The sequence below is a fragment of the Polistes dominula genome, unplaced genomic scaffold (genome assembly GCF_049000335.1).
Source record: "Polistes dominula isolate Pdom_NZ unplaced genomic scaffold, Pdom_raw_medaka contig_23, whole genome shotgun sequence".
Lineage (NCBI taxonomy): Eukaryota > Metazoa > Arthropoda > Insecta > Hymenoptera > Vespidae > Polistes > Polistes dominula.
In genome coordinates, this window is record NW_028300963.1 from 1,768,728 (window position 1) to 1,788,390 (window position 19,663).

Consider the following 19,663-nt stretch of genomic DNA (forward strand, 5'->3'; position numbering starts at 1 on the left):
TAATCATTCAGAAACCTTGCAGGCATCATTCTAAAATATTTTGAAAATGATTCATAAAATATTTTACTAATAGAGTAATCTTTTTCAAGTCTCTGAAACGCGAACATTTTCACCTTGTAGAAAGATTTTTTTAGTAACCTTTTTGAAAGGTTTAAAACTTTTCAAAAAATATTTTAAAAAGTTTTTACGTTATGTGGGGTAATTAATTTTTCCACTTTGTTATAATTTAATTATTTACTTATGGTTTTGCTTGTAAAAATTAACAAATATGTTCAAGTAGACAATTTTATTCGAAACACATTGTCTTTTAAATTAAACAAACTATTACAAAAGTATAGTAATTTAATCTAACATTGTTATCTAATTACATAATTCGAAATAATTTAACTTGCATCATTTATTTCTTTTTAACATTTGTATAAAATTTATTCTACCAAAAAAAAAAAAGACATAATATCATCATGAACAAACTAAAAAAAAATATTTTACCATAAAAAAAGAAAAGAATTGTTTAAATGAATGATCGAATAATCGAAAACAAATCACAAAATATAATACAGTCTTTTGAAAATGATATAAAATTCCTTTTTTTACTTTTGTTTCGTTAACGAATATTATATCAAAGTGGTCGTGTATTTTTTTAACGATGAAAAATAAAAATGAAAAATAAATGGTTGAAAGTATAAAGAGGAAGAAGGGAAGGAATAAAAAAAAAAAAATAATCAGTGACCACAGATAAAGAGAAAGAGAAAGAGAGAGAGAGAGAGAGAGAAAGTAAAAAGAAAAATAAATAACAAAAAAGGTAAACGTTGAAAAGCTATGTGTAACGTAATATTTGGTGTATGCACACACGTCAACCGTATAATCATATTTAACGTGGGAAATATCATGTTAACTTGTGTCGAGTACGATCAGTTGGACGATGGCTCTGGGCATTTTTAAATTTCTGCTTCAAATGTACATTTACATATGTAAAATAATGTATGTATTACATTTATGTATGTATGTATGTTTAAATGCATATGCGCGCTTCTATAATATATATATATATATATATATATATATATATATGAACGTATATATGTCTCTACATAAAATACACAGTGTAGGTGGGTGTAGGGTGCAAATACAGGGAAAATACGAACACAAGCTTTCAACCCCTCTCTCTCTCTCTCTCTCTCTCTCATACTCTCTCCATTATATGGTAAATAAATAGGTGCAGCATCGATAATTAATGACGATGCAGTAGTTAGTACAAGCTGCAACTAGGAAGCTATAACAAGTAGCGTGTAATCCAAATTCGTAGTTATTACTTACTATTAAAGATGATATAACATTGTTCATTTGATGATTAATTGATTAACGAAAGTTTGTTTGTTTTTTTTTTCTTTTTTTTTTTTTTAAAGATGATTATTAATTATTTTAGATATTTATTTTTAATACAATTACATTTATTTTCTCTATTATTTTTTTTATAATTAAATTCTATTTATTTTAGATAGAATTTAATTTAGTTGTTTTTTTTTTTTTTTTTTTATTTAAATAGAATTCAATTATTTTAGATTTTGTTTTAAAGTTATGTTATATCGAGATGATTATTAATTATTTTATAGATATTTTATATATATATATATATATATTAATTATGTTAAATAAATAAATTATATATTATTAATTCTTTATATAATTAAATTACATATTATTAATTGATATACATATATAATTTTAATTTAAAATAAAATATATTTTATCTAATGAAATTCATATTTTATCAAGATAATATTAATTATTTTAGGGAATTAATTTTTTTCCCTATTAATAAAGTATAATATAGTATAATATATTAATAAAGTAGAATAATATATATATATATATATATATATATATATATATATATATATATATATATATATATATATCTATGTACTAAATATAATTAATATATTTCACATCAAATATATGTTAATATAAGTATATGTATCATAAATACATATAAAAATTATATTATTAATTAATATATATTAAAAAATATATTTACATGTGTGTGTGGTTGATTTGCAGAAACAAACGAAAAAAAAAACGGCAACGAGACAAAAAATGCAACGAAGATGAATCAACAGAACAAGCTGAACGGACAACAACGTCATGTAGTCAATGAAGGTCAAAAGAATCTTTTAATTGATCTATCAAATGATCCCAAACCAACGGGAAATTCATGGGTGAGCGTACAAGTTTAATTCTTTTGCGTTTTTTTTTTTTCTTTTTTTTTTTTTTTTGATTACTACTTTTCATTCAATTCTACTTGACCAATTTTTTTCACACACAAATCTACATCTACAAAAGTATGCAACATTATTGAATATACTCGTAATTATACAAAATGATTCATTAGAAAAAAAAAAAAATAAAAAGGTATAATTAAAAATACGAAATAATGAAGAACTGGGTGTTTTGTAATGAATTAAAATTAAAATTAAAAATAAAGAAATGAATTGTAATATTTAAAAAAAAAAAAAAAAAAAAATTTGTTCTAATTAAACTTATATACAGTTGGATATTTGTTCATATTGTTAATAAACTATTTTCATTTATATTAATTTTGCGTCATTGATATCAATTTTGTTAAATTATGTTTTCCTTATTGTTCTATTTCAAATTTTTTCATTTCATCCAAACATTAAAAAAAAGAAACACACACACACATCTTTAACATTTTAATTTTCATTAATATTACGACTCATAAATTAATACCAAGCTAGTGTAATTACATTTTCATCACTCAGGGAATATCTCATTTAACTGATTAAGAAAAAAAAAAAAAAAGAAAACTCGCGAATAAATTACAAAAAAAAAAAAAAATATTATCATTTTCAATTAAGATGATTACGAATGTTCCACCGAGATAACTTTAAATAGGAATTCCATATTATTAAAAAAAAAATAATAAAAAATATTAAATATAATATTAATAATAATCATTAAATGATAATATATATATATATTGTTTTGTGTTTTGTAGGTGAGTTTTGAAGAGGAAACAAATTCGGATGGTAAAAAATCACAAAAGAATTCATCATCCAATAGTATTCCCATGACAACATTGAGACACAACACTAATACCACATCGTCCACGCCATCTCATCACGTAGTACCAAGGCCATCGACGGGATTCAAGATGCAAAATGCTTGGGGAGAATCCAGATCCGTCGATCTAATGTGTTCGTAGCAGACATAGCCTGAGGCTGACAGCTTCAGGGATGTACCATTAATCACAGGTCTCTGGAAGCATCTGTCGAATAACGGCCAAACAAAGAAAACTAATCCTTAGACCTATTAATATCAAAAAAAAAAAAAAAAAAAAAAACACCAACCCCTACCCCTCTAACCAACTCTTTTTAACAGAAACTGAAATGACGAAGATTCAAAAACGATTAGAAATGATAAAGGAGAAGTATAATATATGATTTTTTGATCATTTGAATCAAAAATATCATAATGAGAGATTGATGAGAAATTAATCAAATTAATTTTTGGTTTTTTTGTTTTTTGTTAAATGGCTACTTTTTATTGGATCAGTATCATTAATGCGTTTACTGTCATGTTAAATGATGATATTTTAAATGGGGCCCATAATATAATATAAATAACATATCATATTTTATTTTTATGATGGTTTTTTTTTTTTATATTGGTTTAATTCAAATATTAATATAAATAATATTAATATAAATTTAGTAAGTTATTATATTGGTTTAATTCAAATATTATTATAAATAATATTATTATATAAATTAGTACATTTTTATTATATTGGTTTAATTCAAATATTATTATAAATAATATAAAATATATAAATTCCTAAATTTTTATATTGGTTTAATTCAAATTTTTCATTCGTTAAATATTTTATAATTCAATTAATAATATTATATATATATATATTTTATATAATTCAATTTGTAATTTATTATATATTATATTATAATTAATATAATATTATATATTTTATATAATTCATAATATTTTTTCATACTAATTAGCTTATATATATATATATTCTTTTAATTATTAAAATTTAATTCAATTCAATTATTAATTAAAGGTTTCTAATTAATCATTGATTATTATTATGTAACCCATCATAAAAATGAAATTGCACTCATTGATGATCCACGTGACAGTCAACGTGTTATAAACATTTTAAATCACAATATTTGAAATAATAAATGCTTCTTCTTCTTACCTGTTTATAATTTAAATGTCAATATTTTAATATAAATGATTTTTATTCTATTTTTCATTTTTTAACAATTATAAATTATTTTTTTTCGATGATTATACTTAAATAAATAAATATATATACATATATATATATTAGAAACACTTTTTGACAGGACCAAAGAGAATAAATGTTTTTTCAATTATGACTGGTTACAAAAGAAACTGAAACATGTATCCTGCCATTTAAATTTTCTTAAGCGTTTACATATTTTTTCTACATTTAAAATTCAAAATCAAAGAAGAAGAAAAAAATATGCCAAAAAACAAAAAAAAAGCATTTCATTTGTTAAAAAAATGTGTTCAATAATCTTGGTCTAAGCTGTAATTAACATTTGAAAAATTGAACTTGACAAATTTTAACAATTTTAATACAAAAATTGTTCCACGATGCATATCGCAAATTTAAACGATTTTTAACAAACATAAACAAAACAAAACAAAACAAATGAAAAAAGAGAATAAATAATATTTCCATTTTCCACAAAATGCATTTAGTAATAAAATGTGTAATTTTGTTTAAATAATAGATAAATATATACGTATATAAATATATGTAGTATGTAACAAACAAGATGTTTCATAATATATATATATATATGTCAAATTCATTTTAAAAATGAATGAAAAATAAACAAAATAATAATTAAAAAAATGTTTATATGAACATCAAACGATTGATTAATGCACATTACAAAATTCTTAACATTAATAAAAATCTATTTGTTTAATAAGAATATACTGGATGTTTTAAAAATGTGAAACACTTTTAAGATGTACCGTGTGTACACACACACACACATTAACAATACTACTATAAATGAACTAAAAGAAACTGATGATTACTTTTAATGTTAATTTAAGATAAATGTTTGTATAAATATTTTCTTATTATTTTTATATTTATATTTCATTCATTTTTAAATTAAATTTTATATATATATATTATGAAAGCACCTTGTATAATAATATCAATTTCGATAGGTGACAATTAAATTAAAAATGGAAGTCCAATGTATTTAATATGCGAGATGATAGATGTTCATTAAATGCTAGATAAATGTGTTGATATTTACGTTATATATATATAACGTTATATTTTAGTTATACATAGATATATATATATTACGTGTATTTAATAAAAATAAATTTAAATATCGCTGATAACATCAAAATAGATATAAATTAGCTTTATACGTCGATATGTTGTTAATCATATCACTAAATATTACGAAATCATAGATTCAACGTTATGGCTTATATTATACGTACATTATCTATATATATAGTTATCAATCGTTGCTCGTGTTTATCATTTTTTTATTTTTTTTTATTTTTTTTTTTATTTTTACTATGATCGTTAAATAACATTTTTAATATAAGAAATTAATTATAAGAAAAAAATTACGTTTGACACGTGTTTCTTTTTTTTTTTTTTTTAATAATTAAAACAAAAATAAAACTGTCGTTGAAATTATACATACTTTATAGATTACTATTATTATTATTATTATTATTAGTATAATATAGATAAATTGTTTATAAATAAATTTATTATATATATTTTGTTGTTATATCAGCAATGTTTTTTTTTTTTACGTTTTACATATTAGATTTAGATTTTTAATTCTAAATTGAAATGTAGAAGGGGAAATTTAGAAGAAGGGCTTATGTTGCATTTGATAGAATTTACCAATTACGTGTAAAAAAGAAAAAAACGATTTTTATCGTTTATTATAATAATAATTATATATATATATAAGCAGTCTTATAGAAAATAAACATATGTCCTTCTTCCAATTTTTTTAAAATTAATAATAATCAAACTAATAACGAGAGAAAATGTTATTTATAAAACGTGCAACGCATAACAAAAAATTAGGTCATAAGTATCGTATAATAAATACGAATGAATATGAATGAATTTCATAAAATATCAAAATAATATCCCTTTTGTTTGTTTGTTTGTTTGTTTTTTTTCTTATAAATAAAAAAGGGCTTATGTTTCATTGCAACGATGAGAAATACATTTTTTTATTCGTGTTTTATTGTAAATTTTATTAAAAAAAAAAACAAATGTAACATAAGCTCTTATCTTCTTTTCAACACTCGTTTAAATAAAATCCGTTTGTTTTTTTTTAATAATAATAATAATAATAATAATAATGATAATAATTGTCATCGTTATTGTACGTTTCTATATATATACATATATCGCAATTGCTTTTTCTTTTTTACAGTTAATTAAAACAGATTAATTCTACTGTATATGTGCGTAACTTAAACTGTGTCGCAAATTAATGGAAACGAAAAATCGAATATTATTTTTAATTTGTGTTTATTTTTTAATTTTTTTTTTTTATTTAAATATTACATTGTTCGTGCTTATATTTCACGAGATGATTCCATTAGATGTTTAGCGAAAAATGCGTTATTGAAATATACGTATACATATCTCTCATAGAACTGAACTTTTTATCTCATCCTCTTTTATCTCTTCATTTAAATACACATATATATATAAACATATTAATTTTTAAATAAATTATTAGGAACAAGACAGTATTACCATCTAGCAACAAATCCTTAAACTACAAAATAATCTTACAAAACATTATCGATCAAAATGTGTTAACACTTTACCCATTACATTACACGGTAGTTTGAAGTTCCTTCACCCTACGTTAGATGGCAGTATAAACCATAAAAAAAGTTATTTATAATTAATTAAAAAATTATACCAATAATTTGTAATGAATGAAAATATTGAATGGATAATAAGAAGAATCTAAAAAAACAACAGAAAATTAATACAAAATGATTCAAATCTTTCTTAATGACATGAATTTATGTTAAATAATAAAACATTATAAATAATTGGTTATTTATTAAACAATAGATGTTTATAACATATAAATAGTGTATATTGGTATAACATAAACACCGTGATGATTATAAAACATAAATAGAATTTATCATTTGAAAACTATGATAGAAAAAAAAGAACGTTTGGGTTGTAAAAAAATTATGAGAACCCTTTGGTTACTTCAAGTTCTGATAAAAAGTGTTGGTTTTTATGTAACTAGGTGTAGGTGTAGGCCAAGATACTTGAAAGATGCCCTAGATCCAAAAATGTCGCGATCGCTTGAAGATGTGAAATCGTCTTTGCTGGTCTAGCAGCTTTTCAACCCTCTTCCCCTCTACCCTCGAAGACATATTGTCCCTTTGTGATTTCCCTTTCCACTTTGTTCTTTTCTCTTTCTTTCTCGTTAAATATCCTATTCCTTTTTCTTGTATTTTTTGTTTAAACGTTGCAAGTACGTTCTTTTAATTTTTTATTCAATTTAATTTGTATATTATTAATTATTATTTTAAATTTATTATTCTTTTATTATTTTTGTATTCATTCCTATTTCTTTCATTTTATTCATATATTTTGTGGATAAATTATTTTCTTTCTTTTTATTATTATTATTTATACACTTTTTATAATATATATATATAAATAAATTAATTCAATAGTTCATTTTTTCTGATTACGTTACTCTCGTTTATTATTTTAAAATTATTTATAATAATTTTTATATTTTTTTTTTTATGATATATATATATATATATGTGTCACCCTAGTTTCTATTATTTTATTTTAAATATTATTTTTGTAATTTTTTAAACATTTCTTTTTTTGTATTTGTAACACATTACGTGGCTCTCTCGTTTGATATTTTACAATTATTTAAATCATTTATAATAATTTATATTTTTTTTTTTTTATAATATATATGTTTCACCCTTATTTCTATTATTTCGTTTTAAATATTTTATACGTAATTTATAAACATTTCTATTTTTATTCAGAACACATACCAATTGAGTTCTCCTTCTACTTTTTATCCAATATTCTTTAATCAGAGAATTATTTATTATACGATGCTATAAAAAAAAAAAAAAAAAAAAACAAGAAAAGACTATAGAATAGACCATAATTATTTCCACGTAGTTAAACGACACACGTATTTCAGTAAATAGAAACAAATGTTCGGTACTCTTTTGCACTTTGGAGAGACATTTTATGGTGAAAAAAAAAAAAAGAAAAAATAATTCTTCTTGATCTCTTTTGTTTTACTCTTCTTCGCAAGGGAGAATATTATCGGACTGAGTTAAAAGAGTAGAATGGAAATGAGTGAGAAAAAAAAAGAAAAAGGAGAGGATTCTTCTGAAGTGCAACGGTGGGAGTCACGTTTATTTCGAAGGCCGTTACTTACGAAAGAGAAAAGTACCTTCTTCTCGTAGAAAATTAAGAGGGAAACGAAAAAAATGGTGGAAAAGTGGAACAAATTCTCGCTCCAGTAAGTTTCTTTCTTTCTTTCTTTCTTTCTTTCTCTCTCTCTCTCTCTCTCTCTCTTTCTCTCTCTCTCTGGTTACAAAATAATGGATGAAGGGAAAGAGTTTAGCGTTGCGGTCATTATTTTTCACACGTATGAATTTTATCACACGTTTCTTTTTCTTTTTCTTTTTCTTTTTTTCGAAACTACGATAGAAGTAGGAAGGAAAGAAAAATTATTCGTTTCTTTTGTAATATCATATATCAAGCGTGTAAGTAATAATTTTATTCATTTTTTAGTTTTCTTTTTGTTTTCTTAAGACTACTACGTCATTTGTACGTTCTAATTCAAGAAGATCGATAGATAGGTCATATTAAAAATAAAATGTTTCCTTTTCACAATCAAGAGACAAACGGATTACAAATTTCAAGGAGAAGTTTATAACAAATTGGGCTCAAGTTATGCAGTAACAATCTCTTTAAATGACCAAAAAAAAAAAAAAATTTAATTAGTTAAACATAGTTGCAATACTATTATTTTATTTTTATTTTGCACAAATTTACCAACCTATAAAACAACTCTTACATTATATTCTGTATAATTATTTAAACTACGAAAAAGTGTGATTACATTTAAACTTATAAAAAAAGAAACATGTTGTTAAATTGAATTGTTGTTAAATAACATATTGTTAAATTTCAATAAGAAGATAAAACAAATATCCACTAGAAATGAGAAAGAATCTTTTTATTTTTTTTTTCGTTTTGTTTATTTTTATTTAAATTAATATTTTCGTACTAAATTGCATTGAATTTGAGATCATCGAGAGTTGTTAAACTTACTGCATAACATAGTTAGTCCAAATTATCTCTCTCTCTCTCTCTCTCTTGCAACGAGATGACAACAAGTGAAGAAATACACGTAAATTAAAGTTATTTATCATGTCTCATCATGTCACCTCTTCTTTCCCACTTTTGGTACACTTTCAACAACCGTTTCATTCGTAAATACAGACTTTCATAATTTTACGTGTTACTTCACATTTCTAAAGAGAATTCTTTTCAAAATATATATGCAACATAACGAAGTAAAGCAAATTTCTGAGAATTTTCGTAACTCTCATTTATGATACTTCAAAATATTCGTTTAAAAAAATTATTATCAAATAAAAAATCATTGACAAAATCATAAATTATTTATTTAATTTAATAATTATTTAATAATGTAACTAAAAAAAAAAAAAAAAAACAAAAATACTTTACCAACATATTTCTATTCAAAATGTAAAAAAAAAAAGCTAGACAAGAAAAAACAAAAAGTACTCCTTTTAATAATTATATTTGAATTAAATTTAAATCATTCATTTTCCCGCGTAAACGTTTACTTGGAATATTATTGGATATCGGATTCTGCTTCTGGAGCCAATAACCAGTTCATCTTTTATCTCATTGACGTGAGAACAAAATTTTCCTCCTATCATAGTGAGTCCCAGTTTGCAGAACAGGTTAAATCAGGGTACGATTTTTAGCCGTTTGGCGGCGTTGTCGTAGCTTTTCTCAACAACGTGAAGAATTATTCTCGCGTCAAAGGTTATCCCTTATTCGAGGATTATTCTTGTGTCGTCTCGTTATTTCCTAGTGCTTACGAAGAAAAAAGACATTGTAAATATTTCAACGAAGGTTTCATTCGTTTTCTGACCTTTTTTTCGGGTATCCTTGTCCTCCTCGTTCTCGTTTTAAAGAAGGAAAGAAAAAGAATATCAACCAGATTGATGACAGAGTAGAGAAAGAAAATAAAGGACACTGTTTTACCTTTAGATTAAAAAAAAACAACAACAAAGAACATTATTTTCTTCATGAAATTTCTTAACAATAATACATATAATTTTCCAATGATTATAATTACAATATTGTCTTATCTCGATTGGAAATTTTCTTATTTTTCCGTTTACCGTCTTCCTATCTTTCTCCCTCCTTTTCAAACGGCATTCCGCAATGAGACCTTGGTTCGAAAGTCACGTGGTCCGCCGGTCAGTCCATTGTTTACTGCAATTAATATGACTGTTGTTTAAAAACAAAAGTTATGCATTATTTTTATCATTGTTGAGATAAACGTCTGTCTTCTTCTCGTCTGTTAACACAACGTGATTTCTTTTTTTGTGTTTTTTTCCTTTCTTTTTTATTTTGTTTTTTGACATATCGGCAAAGTGTTTGTTATTGTTAAACGAATGTGTTCATTATTTTCTTCTACCTCGATGAGAATCATTATTTTGGATTTAAAAATAAAGAAAGAAAGTGTTATGCACATTTGTAAAAGTGTGTTTAATGGAAACGGTGAAAATAAATCGTCCAGAACATTGTTCAATTCTCATTTTTCGTAAGTGTATTATTATTATTATTATTATTATTATTATTATTATTATTATTATTAATGACCATATGAATATCGATGAAATATATTAAACGTAACCAAGAACAGTTTAAAAAATTGATATCAACGTTTACAATTTAAAATGTTTATTATATGTATATGTCGTTTAGTTTAAACGAAAGTGAATGATTTGCAAATGATCATTTTAAATTTATTTATTTATTTATTTGTTTGTTTTTTAAAAATAATATCCTAAACGATGATCGTGGTAGATGTTAGATGACAGGTACCCCTTTTCGGTCTTTTCAATGATACGATACTGATTGTGAATATGTTTCCATGGTAACCGTAATATGCAGTGCACTGAAAAATAACTAGGATAATAATTCGATAGAAAAAAAAAAAAAAACAAGCAAATTATACTTTTCAAATTTTTTTCTTATCATTTAATAAAAGATTATTCGAAATTATTTGTGTTGAAAAAATATGACTCACTCGGTATACTTTGTTCGTGCAATTACAATCGCAGTATAATAAAATAGAAAATCGTATTTAAAAGAAAAAAAAAAAAAAAAAAAAAACCGAAGAAAGAATACAATGCAAAATTATGTGATTGTTTCTAATTAAAATGGTTGACCTTGTACACATTATTTTTTATTAGAAAAATAATAATATGATTATTATACGGTAAGCATAATAATAACTCACCCATTGTGAGCATATATATATATATAGATATATATTATACATAGAAGAAAAAGATAGAAAAAGAGAAAGAAATGTTAAGGAAAAGGATTGGTGGCCCGATTAGGTGTTGCGATAATGAGTTGCAGTGTCCTTGGTCTGTTATAGTACTACTGAACACACAATCGAGTCATTGTCCATCGAAGTCGTCCATAAAAAAAAAAAAGTATGCGAAGACGCTAGTGAATGCATAATAAGACGTCGTGCTAATTGTGTTTCGAAGCGTAAAAGTTGAAAATAAACTCGGTTACGATGTTATTATTTTCAGTGTTAAAGAATGTTGCAGACAAAAACAAATTTCGCTAATGCTAATAAAGTTTACACGGATTAACCCCCTCCCCATCCCCCTCCTCCTCCTCCTCCTCCTCCTCCTACCAACTAACAATGAGATAAATTATTTAATAATCATCTTTTAATTTAATTTTTATCAGAACAATCCTATTATTCGAATTAAATTGTATTGGGGGGAGGGGAGGGCAGGGGGTAAAAGTTTATTGTGAAAATAAAATTGAAAAATTAAATACAGTATTATTGTAATTAATAATTATAATATAATTTTCTATTATAATTATTGATATATAATTATATTAAATATATAAATTAAATACAATACATATAATATAATTAAATATAATATTATAATAAAATAATAATAATAATAATATATCGTTTAGTTTAAACGAATAATATTAATATAATAATAATTATATATTATTTATATTTATTATTAATTTAATTTAATAATTATTATAATGAAATAAAAAATATAATACATATTAAAAATATAAATATAATATAATTAAATATAATATATTAAATTTATATTAAATATTAAATTATTATATATTTATTATATATTAAATATACTAATATTTAATTTATATTAATAATAAATTTATATATTAAATATAATTATAAATATAAAAATTATCTTTATATTCGTATAAATTTTATAAAAAATATATTTTAATTATTATACGATTTATTTTAATGATACACCATGTGTATTTTGTACACATGACAAATAAGTTTCAATCATAGATATATATATATATATATATATATATATATATATATATATATATATATATTATATTATATTAAGGGTAAAAGTTTATTGAAAATAAAAATGAAAAGATCATTATTATTTCATTTATATAAATCTTATCAAATATTTCAATTATTATTATACTTTTTATTTTAACGATAAATCATATATTTTTTATACACGCTAAACACACATAAGTTTCAATCGTTTTTCGTTATCTTTGTTACAGGAAACAAACAAGTTTATCGGTTGTTCATAAAAATAAAAATCTGACGACGAAGACGACGACGACGACGACGACGACAGGCTCATACCTTTCTCCACCCCAGATAAAAAGGTGAGAAGAAATATCACATATTACATATTTTTATTTCATTTTCAATTATTTTTTTTTTTAATTAAATATTTCTTAATTAAAGTAGATATAGCAGTTCCCATAGGTATACGTGAAAATACACGTTTAAATTTTACATATATATGTATATGTATATATCGATTCGAATATATATATATATATATAATTCAAATTTATATGTATGTATAATACATACTGCATATATAGTGTATAGTTATATAAGATATTATATAAACAACTAACTCATTTGTTTCTTAAAAAAAAAAAAAAACATGTTTATTCATTTTTTTTTCCTCGTTTTACATCGTGCATACATAATATAATATTAGACGATTATATACGTCTAACAGTTTTCCGATAGAATTTTTTTTATGTATACATATATATAAACATGTATTAAAAAAAAAAAAAAAAAAACAGGTAAAAAGAATCTCGATAAAAAAAAAAAAGAAAGAAAAAAAGAAACAACTAGTAGATTTTATTCGATATACAAGGGAAATTTTATTTTCCCATGAAAGAACATAATAATATACATAATCGTACCTTTATAACAAAAAGTCAACAAAATGTGGGATAGAAAGGAGAGAAAGAAAGAAAGAAAAAAAAAAAATATGAGAAGAAGTGATTAAACCATAATACGTAAACACGGATATAATTAGCTTAGGCGAGATTCTTGAAGGGTCACGATCACGGTGGGTGGGAGTGGTAGGAAGGGAGGGGAGCCCGATGAATTAATTTAATATAATTAGAGCGTTTTACAGAGCGTGAGAGTATTAGTAAATGCATCGTTTACCGCTAGTTACTGCAGTTGCTGCAGTTGCTGTTACTGCTGCTGTTACTGCTGTTGTTGGTTGCATCGTTCGTGGTAAAAGCTTTAAAGCACAATAGGGGTAGGATAGTTAATAGGTGTTTACATTGTTCGAAACCAAGATGTGTACGAGACCCTTTTGAAAAGCATTGCGGGTTAAAAAAAAAAAAAAAAAAGAAAGAAAAAAAAAACGCGAACCCACGACGACGATGTGGTGATATCGGCCTTCATTAATTATCCCTACAATAAATATGTATGTGTAGATACCTGTATATACATGTATTTGTTTATATATATATAGGTACGTGAAAATACAAAGCTTGTTGCATCAATGGCTTTTATAAAGCGAGACACTGTACAAATATCTTTTCGTTCGTGTAAAGTCGAATCTATTATACATGAATTAACAGCATGTTTGATTAGTATACCCGTGATGTATATATTGTTCACAAAAAATACTGTATATATATATATTACGTGTTGACGTTTGGTTAATGTAAGTAGATTTATTTTATACGTGTCATTGTGTGTATACTTGTTTTTTTTTTTTTTTTATTATTATTAATGAATGGAAGAAAAAAACCAAACAGGAAAACCCGTGTAAACACATGATTTATGAGATTTAACGTCGTGATTATCCTTTGGTTTTTGATTTAATTGTTCCAAGTTATGAAGTAAAAACACCTAACTACTTTTAAAATGATAAATAATTAGTTTAACACTTTTATGGATATTATTATTATTATTTTGTTATTGTCTTTTATCTTTGAAATAGAAAATTTATCAACGATTAAGTAACATTTATATGTGATGTCATTATTTTTCATTATTATGTTATAGTTTTGTGTTTGAATTATTTAACAATAATAATAATAATAATAATAATAATAATAATAATAATAATAGTAATAATAATATAGGGATTAATAATTATATATTAATATTAGTTTATCGCTTTTATGGATATTATTATTATTTTATATTTTGTTATTGTCTTTTATCTTTGAAACAGAAAACTTATCAACGATTAAGTAACATTTATATGTGATGTCATTATTTTTCATTATTATGTTATAGTTTTGTGTTTGAATTATTTAATAATAATAATAATAGTAATAGTAATAATAATATACGGATTAATAATTATAGTTGATACTGTAGGTGCTAGAGATATATATATATATATATATATATATATATATATATAAAGAAAATTGCACACCGGATGTGTACGAATTTGGAAGATTAAGAGCAGTAGTTGGTAATCTGCTATAAATTAGGGAATATTGCGAGAATTAATTCGAGATAATATATCGAAGTTAGTATGTTGTGAAATTGCTAGAAGTGAATAAAATCGTGATTTCAATTCGTAGTTGTTTAATTAATGAATAAATAACCGGGGAAGTTCTTTTTTTAAATCAGCATCGTCAAAACACGTGAGAACTTGTTCCTTTTTTTCTTTTTTTTTTTTTTTTTTTTTAAATAAAACATCCCAGATCTTACAATATACTCTGATAAAAAATTTATTTAAAAGAAAAAAAAAAACAAGGTCTTTTTCATGTATTCGTACTCATTGATATTTCTATCGACAAATGGGAAATCATTATCGGTGTTAATTCGACTTTACAAGGTAACGTGGTTCTCGTTGATTATCTTTGGATACTAATTGGACTAATAAATTGCGCAGAAAACGAGCAACTATAACACGACACGATGAGAAATTAATTTAATACGGTAAGGATCTTTATAATATATTCATCTTTGTTTTAGTAAAAAAGATAAATGACTCACCTATGTAAATCGACTATTGGCATTAAACAATTATTACAATTACGAAGTTATTTATTAATTATCTTACGTGGAATATTTTCAAGGTATTTATTTATTAAAAGCAATTCTTGAAAAAAAAATAAAATAAAACAGCAAGAAGAAAAATATAATCGAAGGTCTGATAAAATAAAAAAGTTACGTTAATATTGTAAATTATATTTATTTATTTAATTTGTTTAGATCATTGAAGATTAATAACTTTTTGCAAAAAAAAAAAAAATAAAAAAGAAATAAGAATAACACATCGATATTTAAATTGTTAGTAAAATGTTATTTCCTGTATAAACATTTTATCGATTAGATACTTTGTAATACTTATCGTAACACTAAATTTCACACCTTTATTGTGGTAACCTAACCGAGTGACTAAACGTTCTTCTGATAAAAGCACTTCGCATCATTCTAGAGCAAGTTAGCTTAGGTATGTATTGAAATGGAAGAAAAGGGAAAGCTTGAATAGGATTGGATATTTTATCCTTGACCTCGAGAATTCTTTTCTTCCATTTCATTCGAATACTTGCCAACTCGTAACTTCGTTCATACGAAGTGGCCTTTTTGAATAAGTAAGTGAGTTTTACAAATTTAAAACTCGTTATCATAGAATTCTGTGTTATGTCACAATCTCTTCTTCTTTTTATTTTATTTTCTGTTCTGTTTTTTTTTTTTTAGTATTATTTTTAAAAACAAATTCAATAGAAATATCAAACATTCTAGAACAAGTCCAAGTATATTTATCTCGAGGCATGATTAATTAAAAATGCGTACTCACGTATCTTGTTTATTCAATGAATTGTATTTTTCTAAACGCGACACTTGCATTAACGTTAATTATTTATTACGTAAGTTAAACTACTCGTAGATGAGTTGGTTTTGCGGTTAACATTTTTTTTTTAATTTCAAATGTTGCTTAAGGTTTGATCATCAGTCGAATTAAAAGATAGATCTCAACATTTTTTATAAAAGATTTTTCAACAATTTTTTTTTTCTATTTATTTATACCAATGTAACAAAATATCTAATTCTATTTTCTCTTTTATATATATATATATATATATATATATATATATATATTATTCTTGATAAATATATAATTTGATAAATATATGATAAATATATATTAATACTATATTATACTTATATTATTTTATAATACTATATAATATGTATTTTATATTAATATATTTTTATATTATAATATAATATATTATATTAATATTATATTATATTATATATATATTAATAATATTAATATTATTATAATAATATATAATATTAAACTTTATATTTTATTACTATATTATACTTATATTATTTTATAGTACTATATAATATGTATTTTATATTAATATATTATTATATTATAATATAATATATTATATTAATATTATATTATATTATATTATATATATATTAATAATATTAATATTATTATAATAATGTATAATATTAAAATTAATATTTTATTACTATATTATACTTATATTATTTTATAATACTATATAATAGTATTTTATATTAATACATTTTTATATTTACATTAATATTATTATATAATAATATTATAATGTTAATTTATTAATATAATATTATAATAATTATAATATATATTATATACTATATAATATATTCTCTCTATATATTATTTGATAAAGATTAGAAAATGTAACGACAAATAACTATTTCTTTTAATTCTTTTTATATATTTGATCCTTTGAACGATTAGTTATAACTATTATTATTATACTGTTGGTAAAATAGAAAAGACCAGAGAAGAATATTGAAAAAGTAAATATAGTAAAGTTAATACTGTTTGATCCAAGCTGCTTAAAAGTGCATGGATGTTTTAATACACCAGTTATCGTCTAAAAGTAAGCTGAAGGAAAATCCGCGCGTGTGGTTCCAAGTTAAACTCTCTTCTATTACTACTACTATTACTACTACTAATACTATTGCATATTACGGAATATATGTTCCTCTCTTATTTCTGGAAATAATGGAAAATGCAAAACGTTATAAATATATATATATAAAAAAAAAGAGAAAACGAATTATAGACCAACCAAAAAATCCCTTACTTTATTCTTTTTTAAGTTTATTTAATTTATTTAACACTTCTATATATATATACTTCTATTTTTATTTAAAAATATTTTATCAATATTTTACAAAATAATTCTGTTCAATATAAACGAACAATTTGTTCAATATATATATCATTATTTTTTCCAATATTTATAAAATGCTCATAGTTTCCTTTAAAAAAAGGAAATGAAAAACTTTCAAATCGATATTATTTAATCAAATCTATGATACTGGTATACTTGAAATATTTTATATTCAATACAAATGATAAATATTATTTAATTAATTATTAATGAAACGTTCGATTGGAATCATTTGGGTCAATATTTTAAATTTGTCAATTTTTTTTTTTTTTTTTTACATTAGAAAATAGTTCGCGTATATTATTGATCAATTCGAATAAAAAAAATGAAATCTAAAATTGGACGTAACTTTTGATGATTGAGAAACACTGTGTATTAAGTGTTACAATGAAAAAAATAATGTAACAAAAGAAACGTGTTTTTCTTCTTTACAAAAGAACGAAAGAAAAATACATACTATAGAATTTATAGTCGTCAACGTGAGAACAACGTCGAACAACTCGATCTTAGAATATCCAGTTTGAATTTTTTGTTTTGTATTACTTGCGTGATGCATATACTTAAATATAAAATAGATAAAAAAGAGAGAAAAAGAGAGAGAAAAAGAGAGAGAAAGAGAGAGAGAAAGAGAGTGAAAGAGAAATAGCCTTCGTCCAAGTTAGAAGGTCGTTTTAGTCAGAGATGAGCTTTCATAGTAGTAAGATTCCAAGTTAATTTGCCACTTGAGAGGGCACACCTTCCTCCCTTCCTCCCCTCCATCCCCACCATCCCCTCCCCCCTTCACCTAATCCCGTCGAGTCATTTGAATTTGTCAAATGCATTACTTTTCCACGAATCCAAGCAAAACCACCCTTCTCGTTTCTTTCCCCCTTCCCTCTCACCTTTCTTGCTCATTTCAAATCCCGTATTTTCCCTTTCTTTCTTTCTTTCTTTCTTTCTTTCTTTCTTCCTTTCTTTTTCATTTTTTTATTTTTTATTTTTTTTTTTTTTATTTTATTTTCTTAACTCTCATTTCTTTTCTACCACTTCTTTTTTTTTTCTTTTTCACCAAACAAATTCTCGCATCATGGAAAAGTTAATCCCTAGCCACTCTCTTTCTTTCTCTCTTTCTCTCTCTCTTTTTCTTTTTCTTGGGGGATTTACCTTTAGAAATTAGCAAAAGCTTTGCTAGCGAGTTTTATTTTATCCTTTTTTTTTCTTTTCTTTTCTTTCTTATTACTTTCTACGAATATATTCCATTCGAATATGTATGTGTGTATATATTAAAATTGTTTAGGTTAGAGTATTATTATTAACAAAAATGCGCATTGATTATATAAATCTTATTTGAAAATTTCTATACGTAATTTAAAAAAAAAAAATCATTAAAATTAATTGATTAAATCAAATATTAATTCTTTGAGTGATGAATACTCTTAATTGAAGTGTTTAATAGGCACAAGGGGAAAATATTTTATTATTAAATATAATACTATTAGTAAAAAGTATAATAAGTAGTATTATTAAAATTATATAATAAGTAATATTACTAAAATACTATTACTAATAAGTAGTATTACTAAAATACTATTATTAAAAAATATAATAAGTACTAATACTAAAATACTATTACTAAATAATATAATAAGTAGTATTACTAAAATACTATTACTAAAACTACTATACTATAAAATACTATTACTAAAATAATATTACTAAAAAATATAAGTAATATTACTAAAATAATACTACTAAAAAATA

At 23.1% G+C, this 19,663-nt stretch overlaps 2 protein-coding genes across 6 annotated transcripts in view; both read left to right on the forward strand.

Moving 5' to 3' along the window:
- The window catches only part of LOC107065306 (low density lipoprotein receptor adapter protein 1), a 67,568-nt gene extending 63,903 nt beyond the window's left edge, over window positions 1–3,665 (forward strand). For 4 of the 5 annotated variants that reach the window (XM_089172590.1, XM_089172591.1, XM_089172593.1 and 1 more), the window contains 2 exons: window positions 2,062–2,219; window positions 3,020–3,663. In XM_089172590.1, the coding sequence (XP_089028716.1) occupies window positions 2,062–2,219; window positions 3,020–3,226 (365 nt within the window). In that variant the 3' untranslated portion in view covers window positions 3,227–3,663. Of the gene's footprint in view, window positions 1–2,061; window positions 2,220–3,019 lie in introns of all 5 variants that reach the window. The other variant, XM_089172594.1, reaches the window with a different exon arrangement.
- A 6,509-nt stretch (window positions 3,666–10,174) lies between these two features.
- LOC107065319 (beta-1,4-N-acetylgalactosaminyltransferase bre-4) overlaps window positions 10,175–19,663 on the forward strand; it is a 94,498-nt gene continuing 85,009 nt past the window's right edge. Inside the window, exons 1-2 of the mRNA XM_089172817.1 lie at window positions 10,175–10,979; window positions 12,995–13,102. The gene's annotated coding sequence lies outside the window, so the exon portion shown is untranslated. The remainder of the gene's footprint in view (window positions 10,980–12,994; window positions 13,103–19,663) is intronic.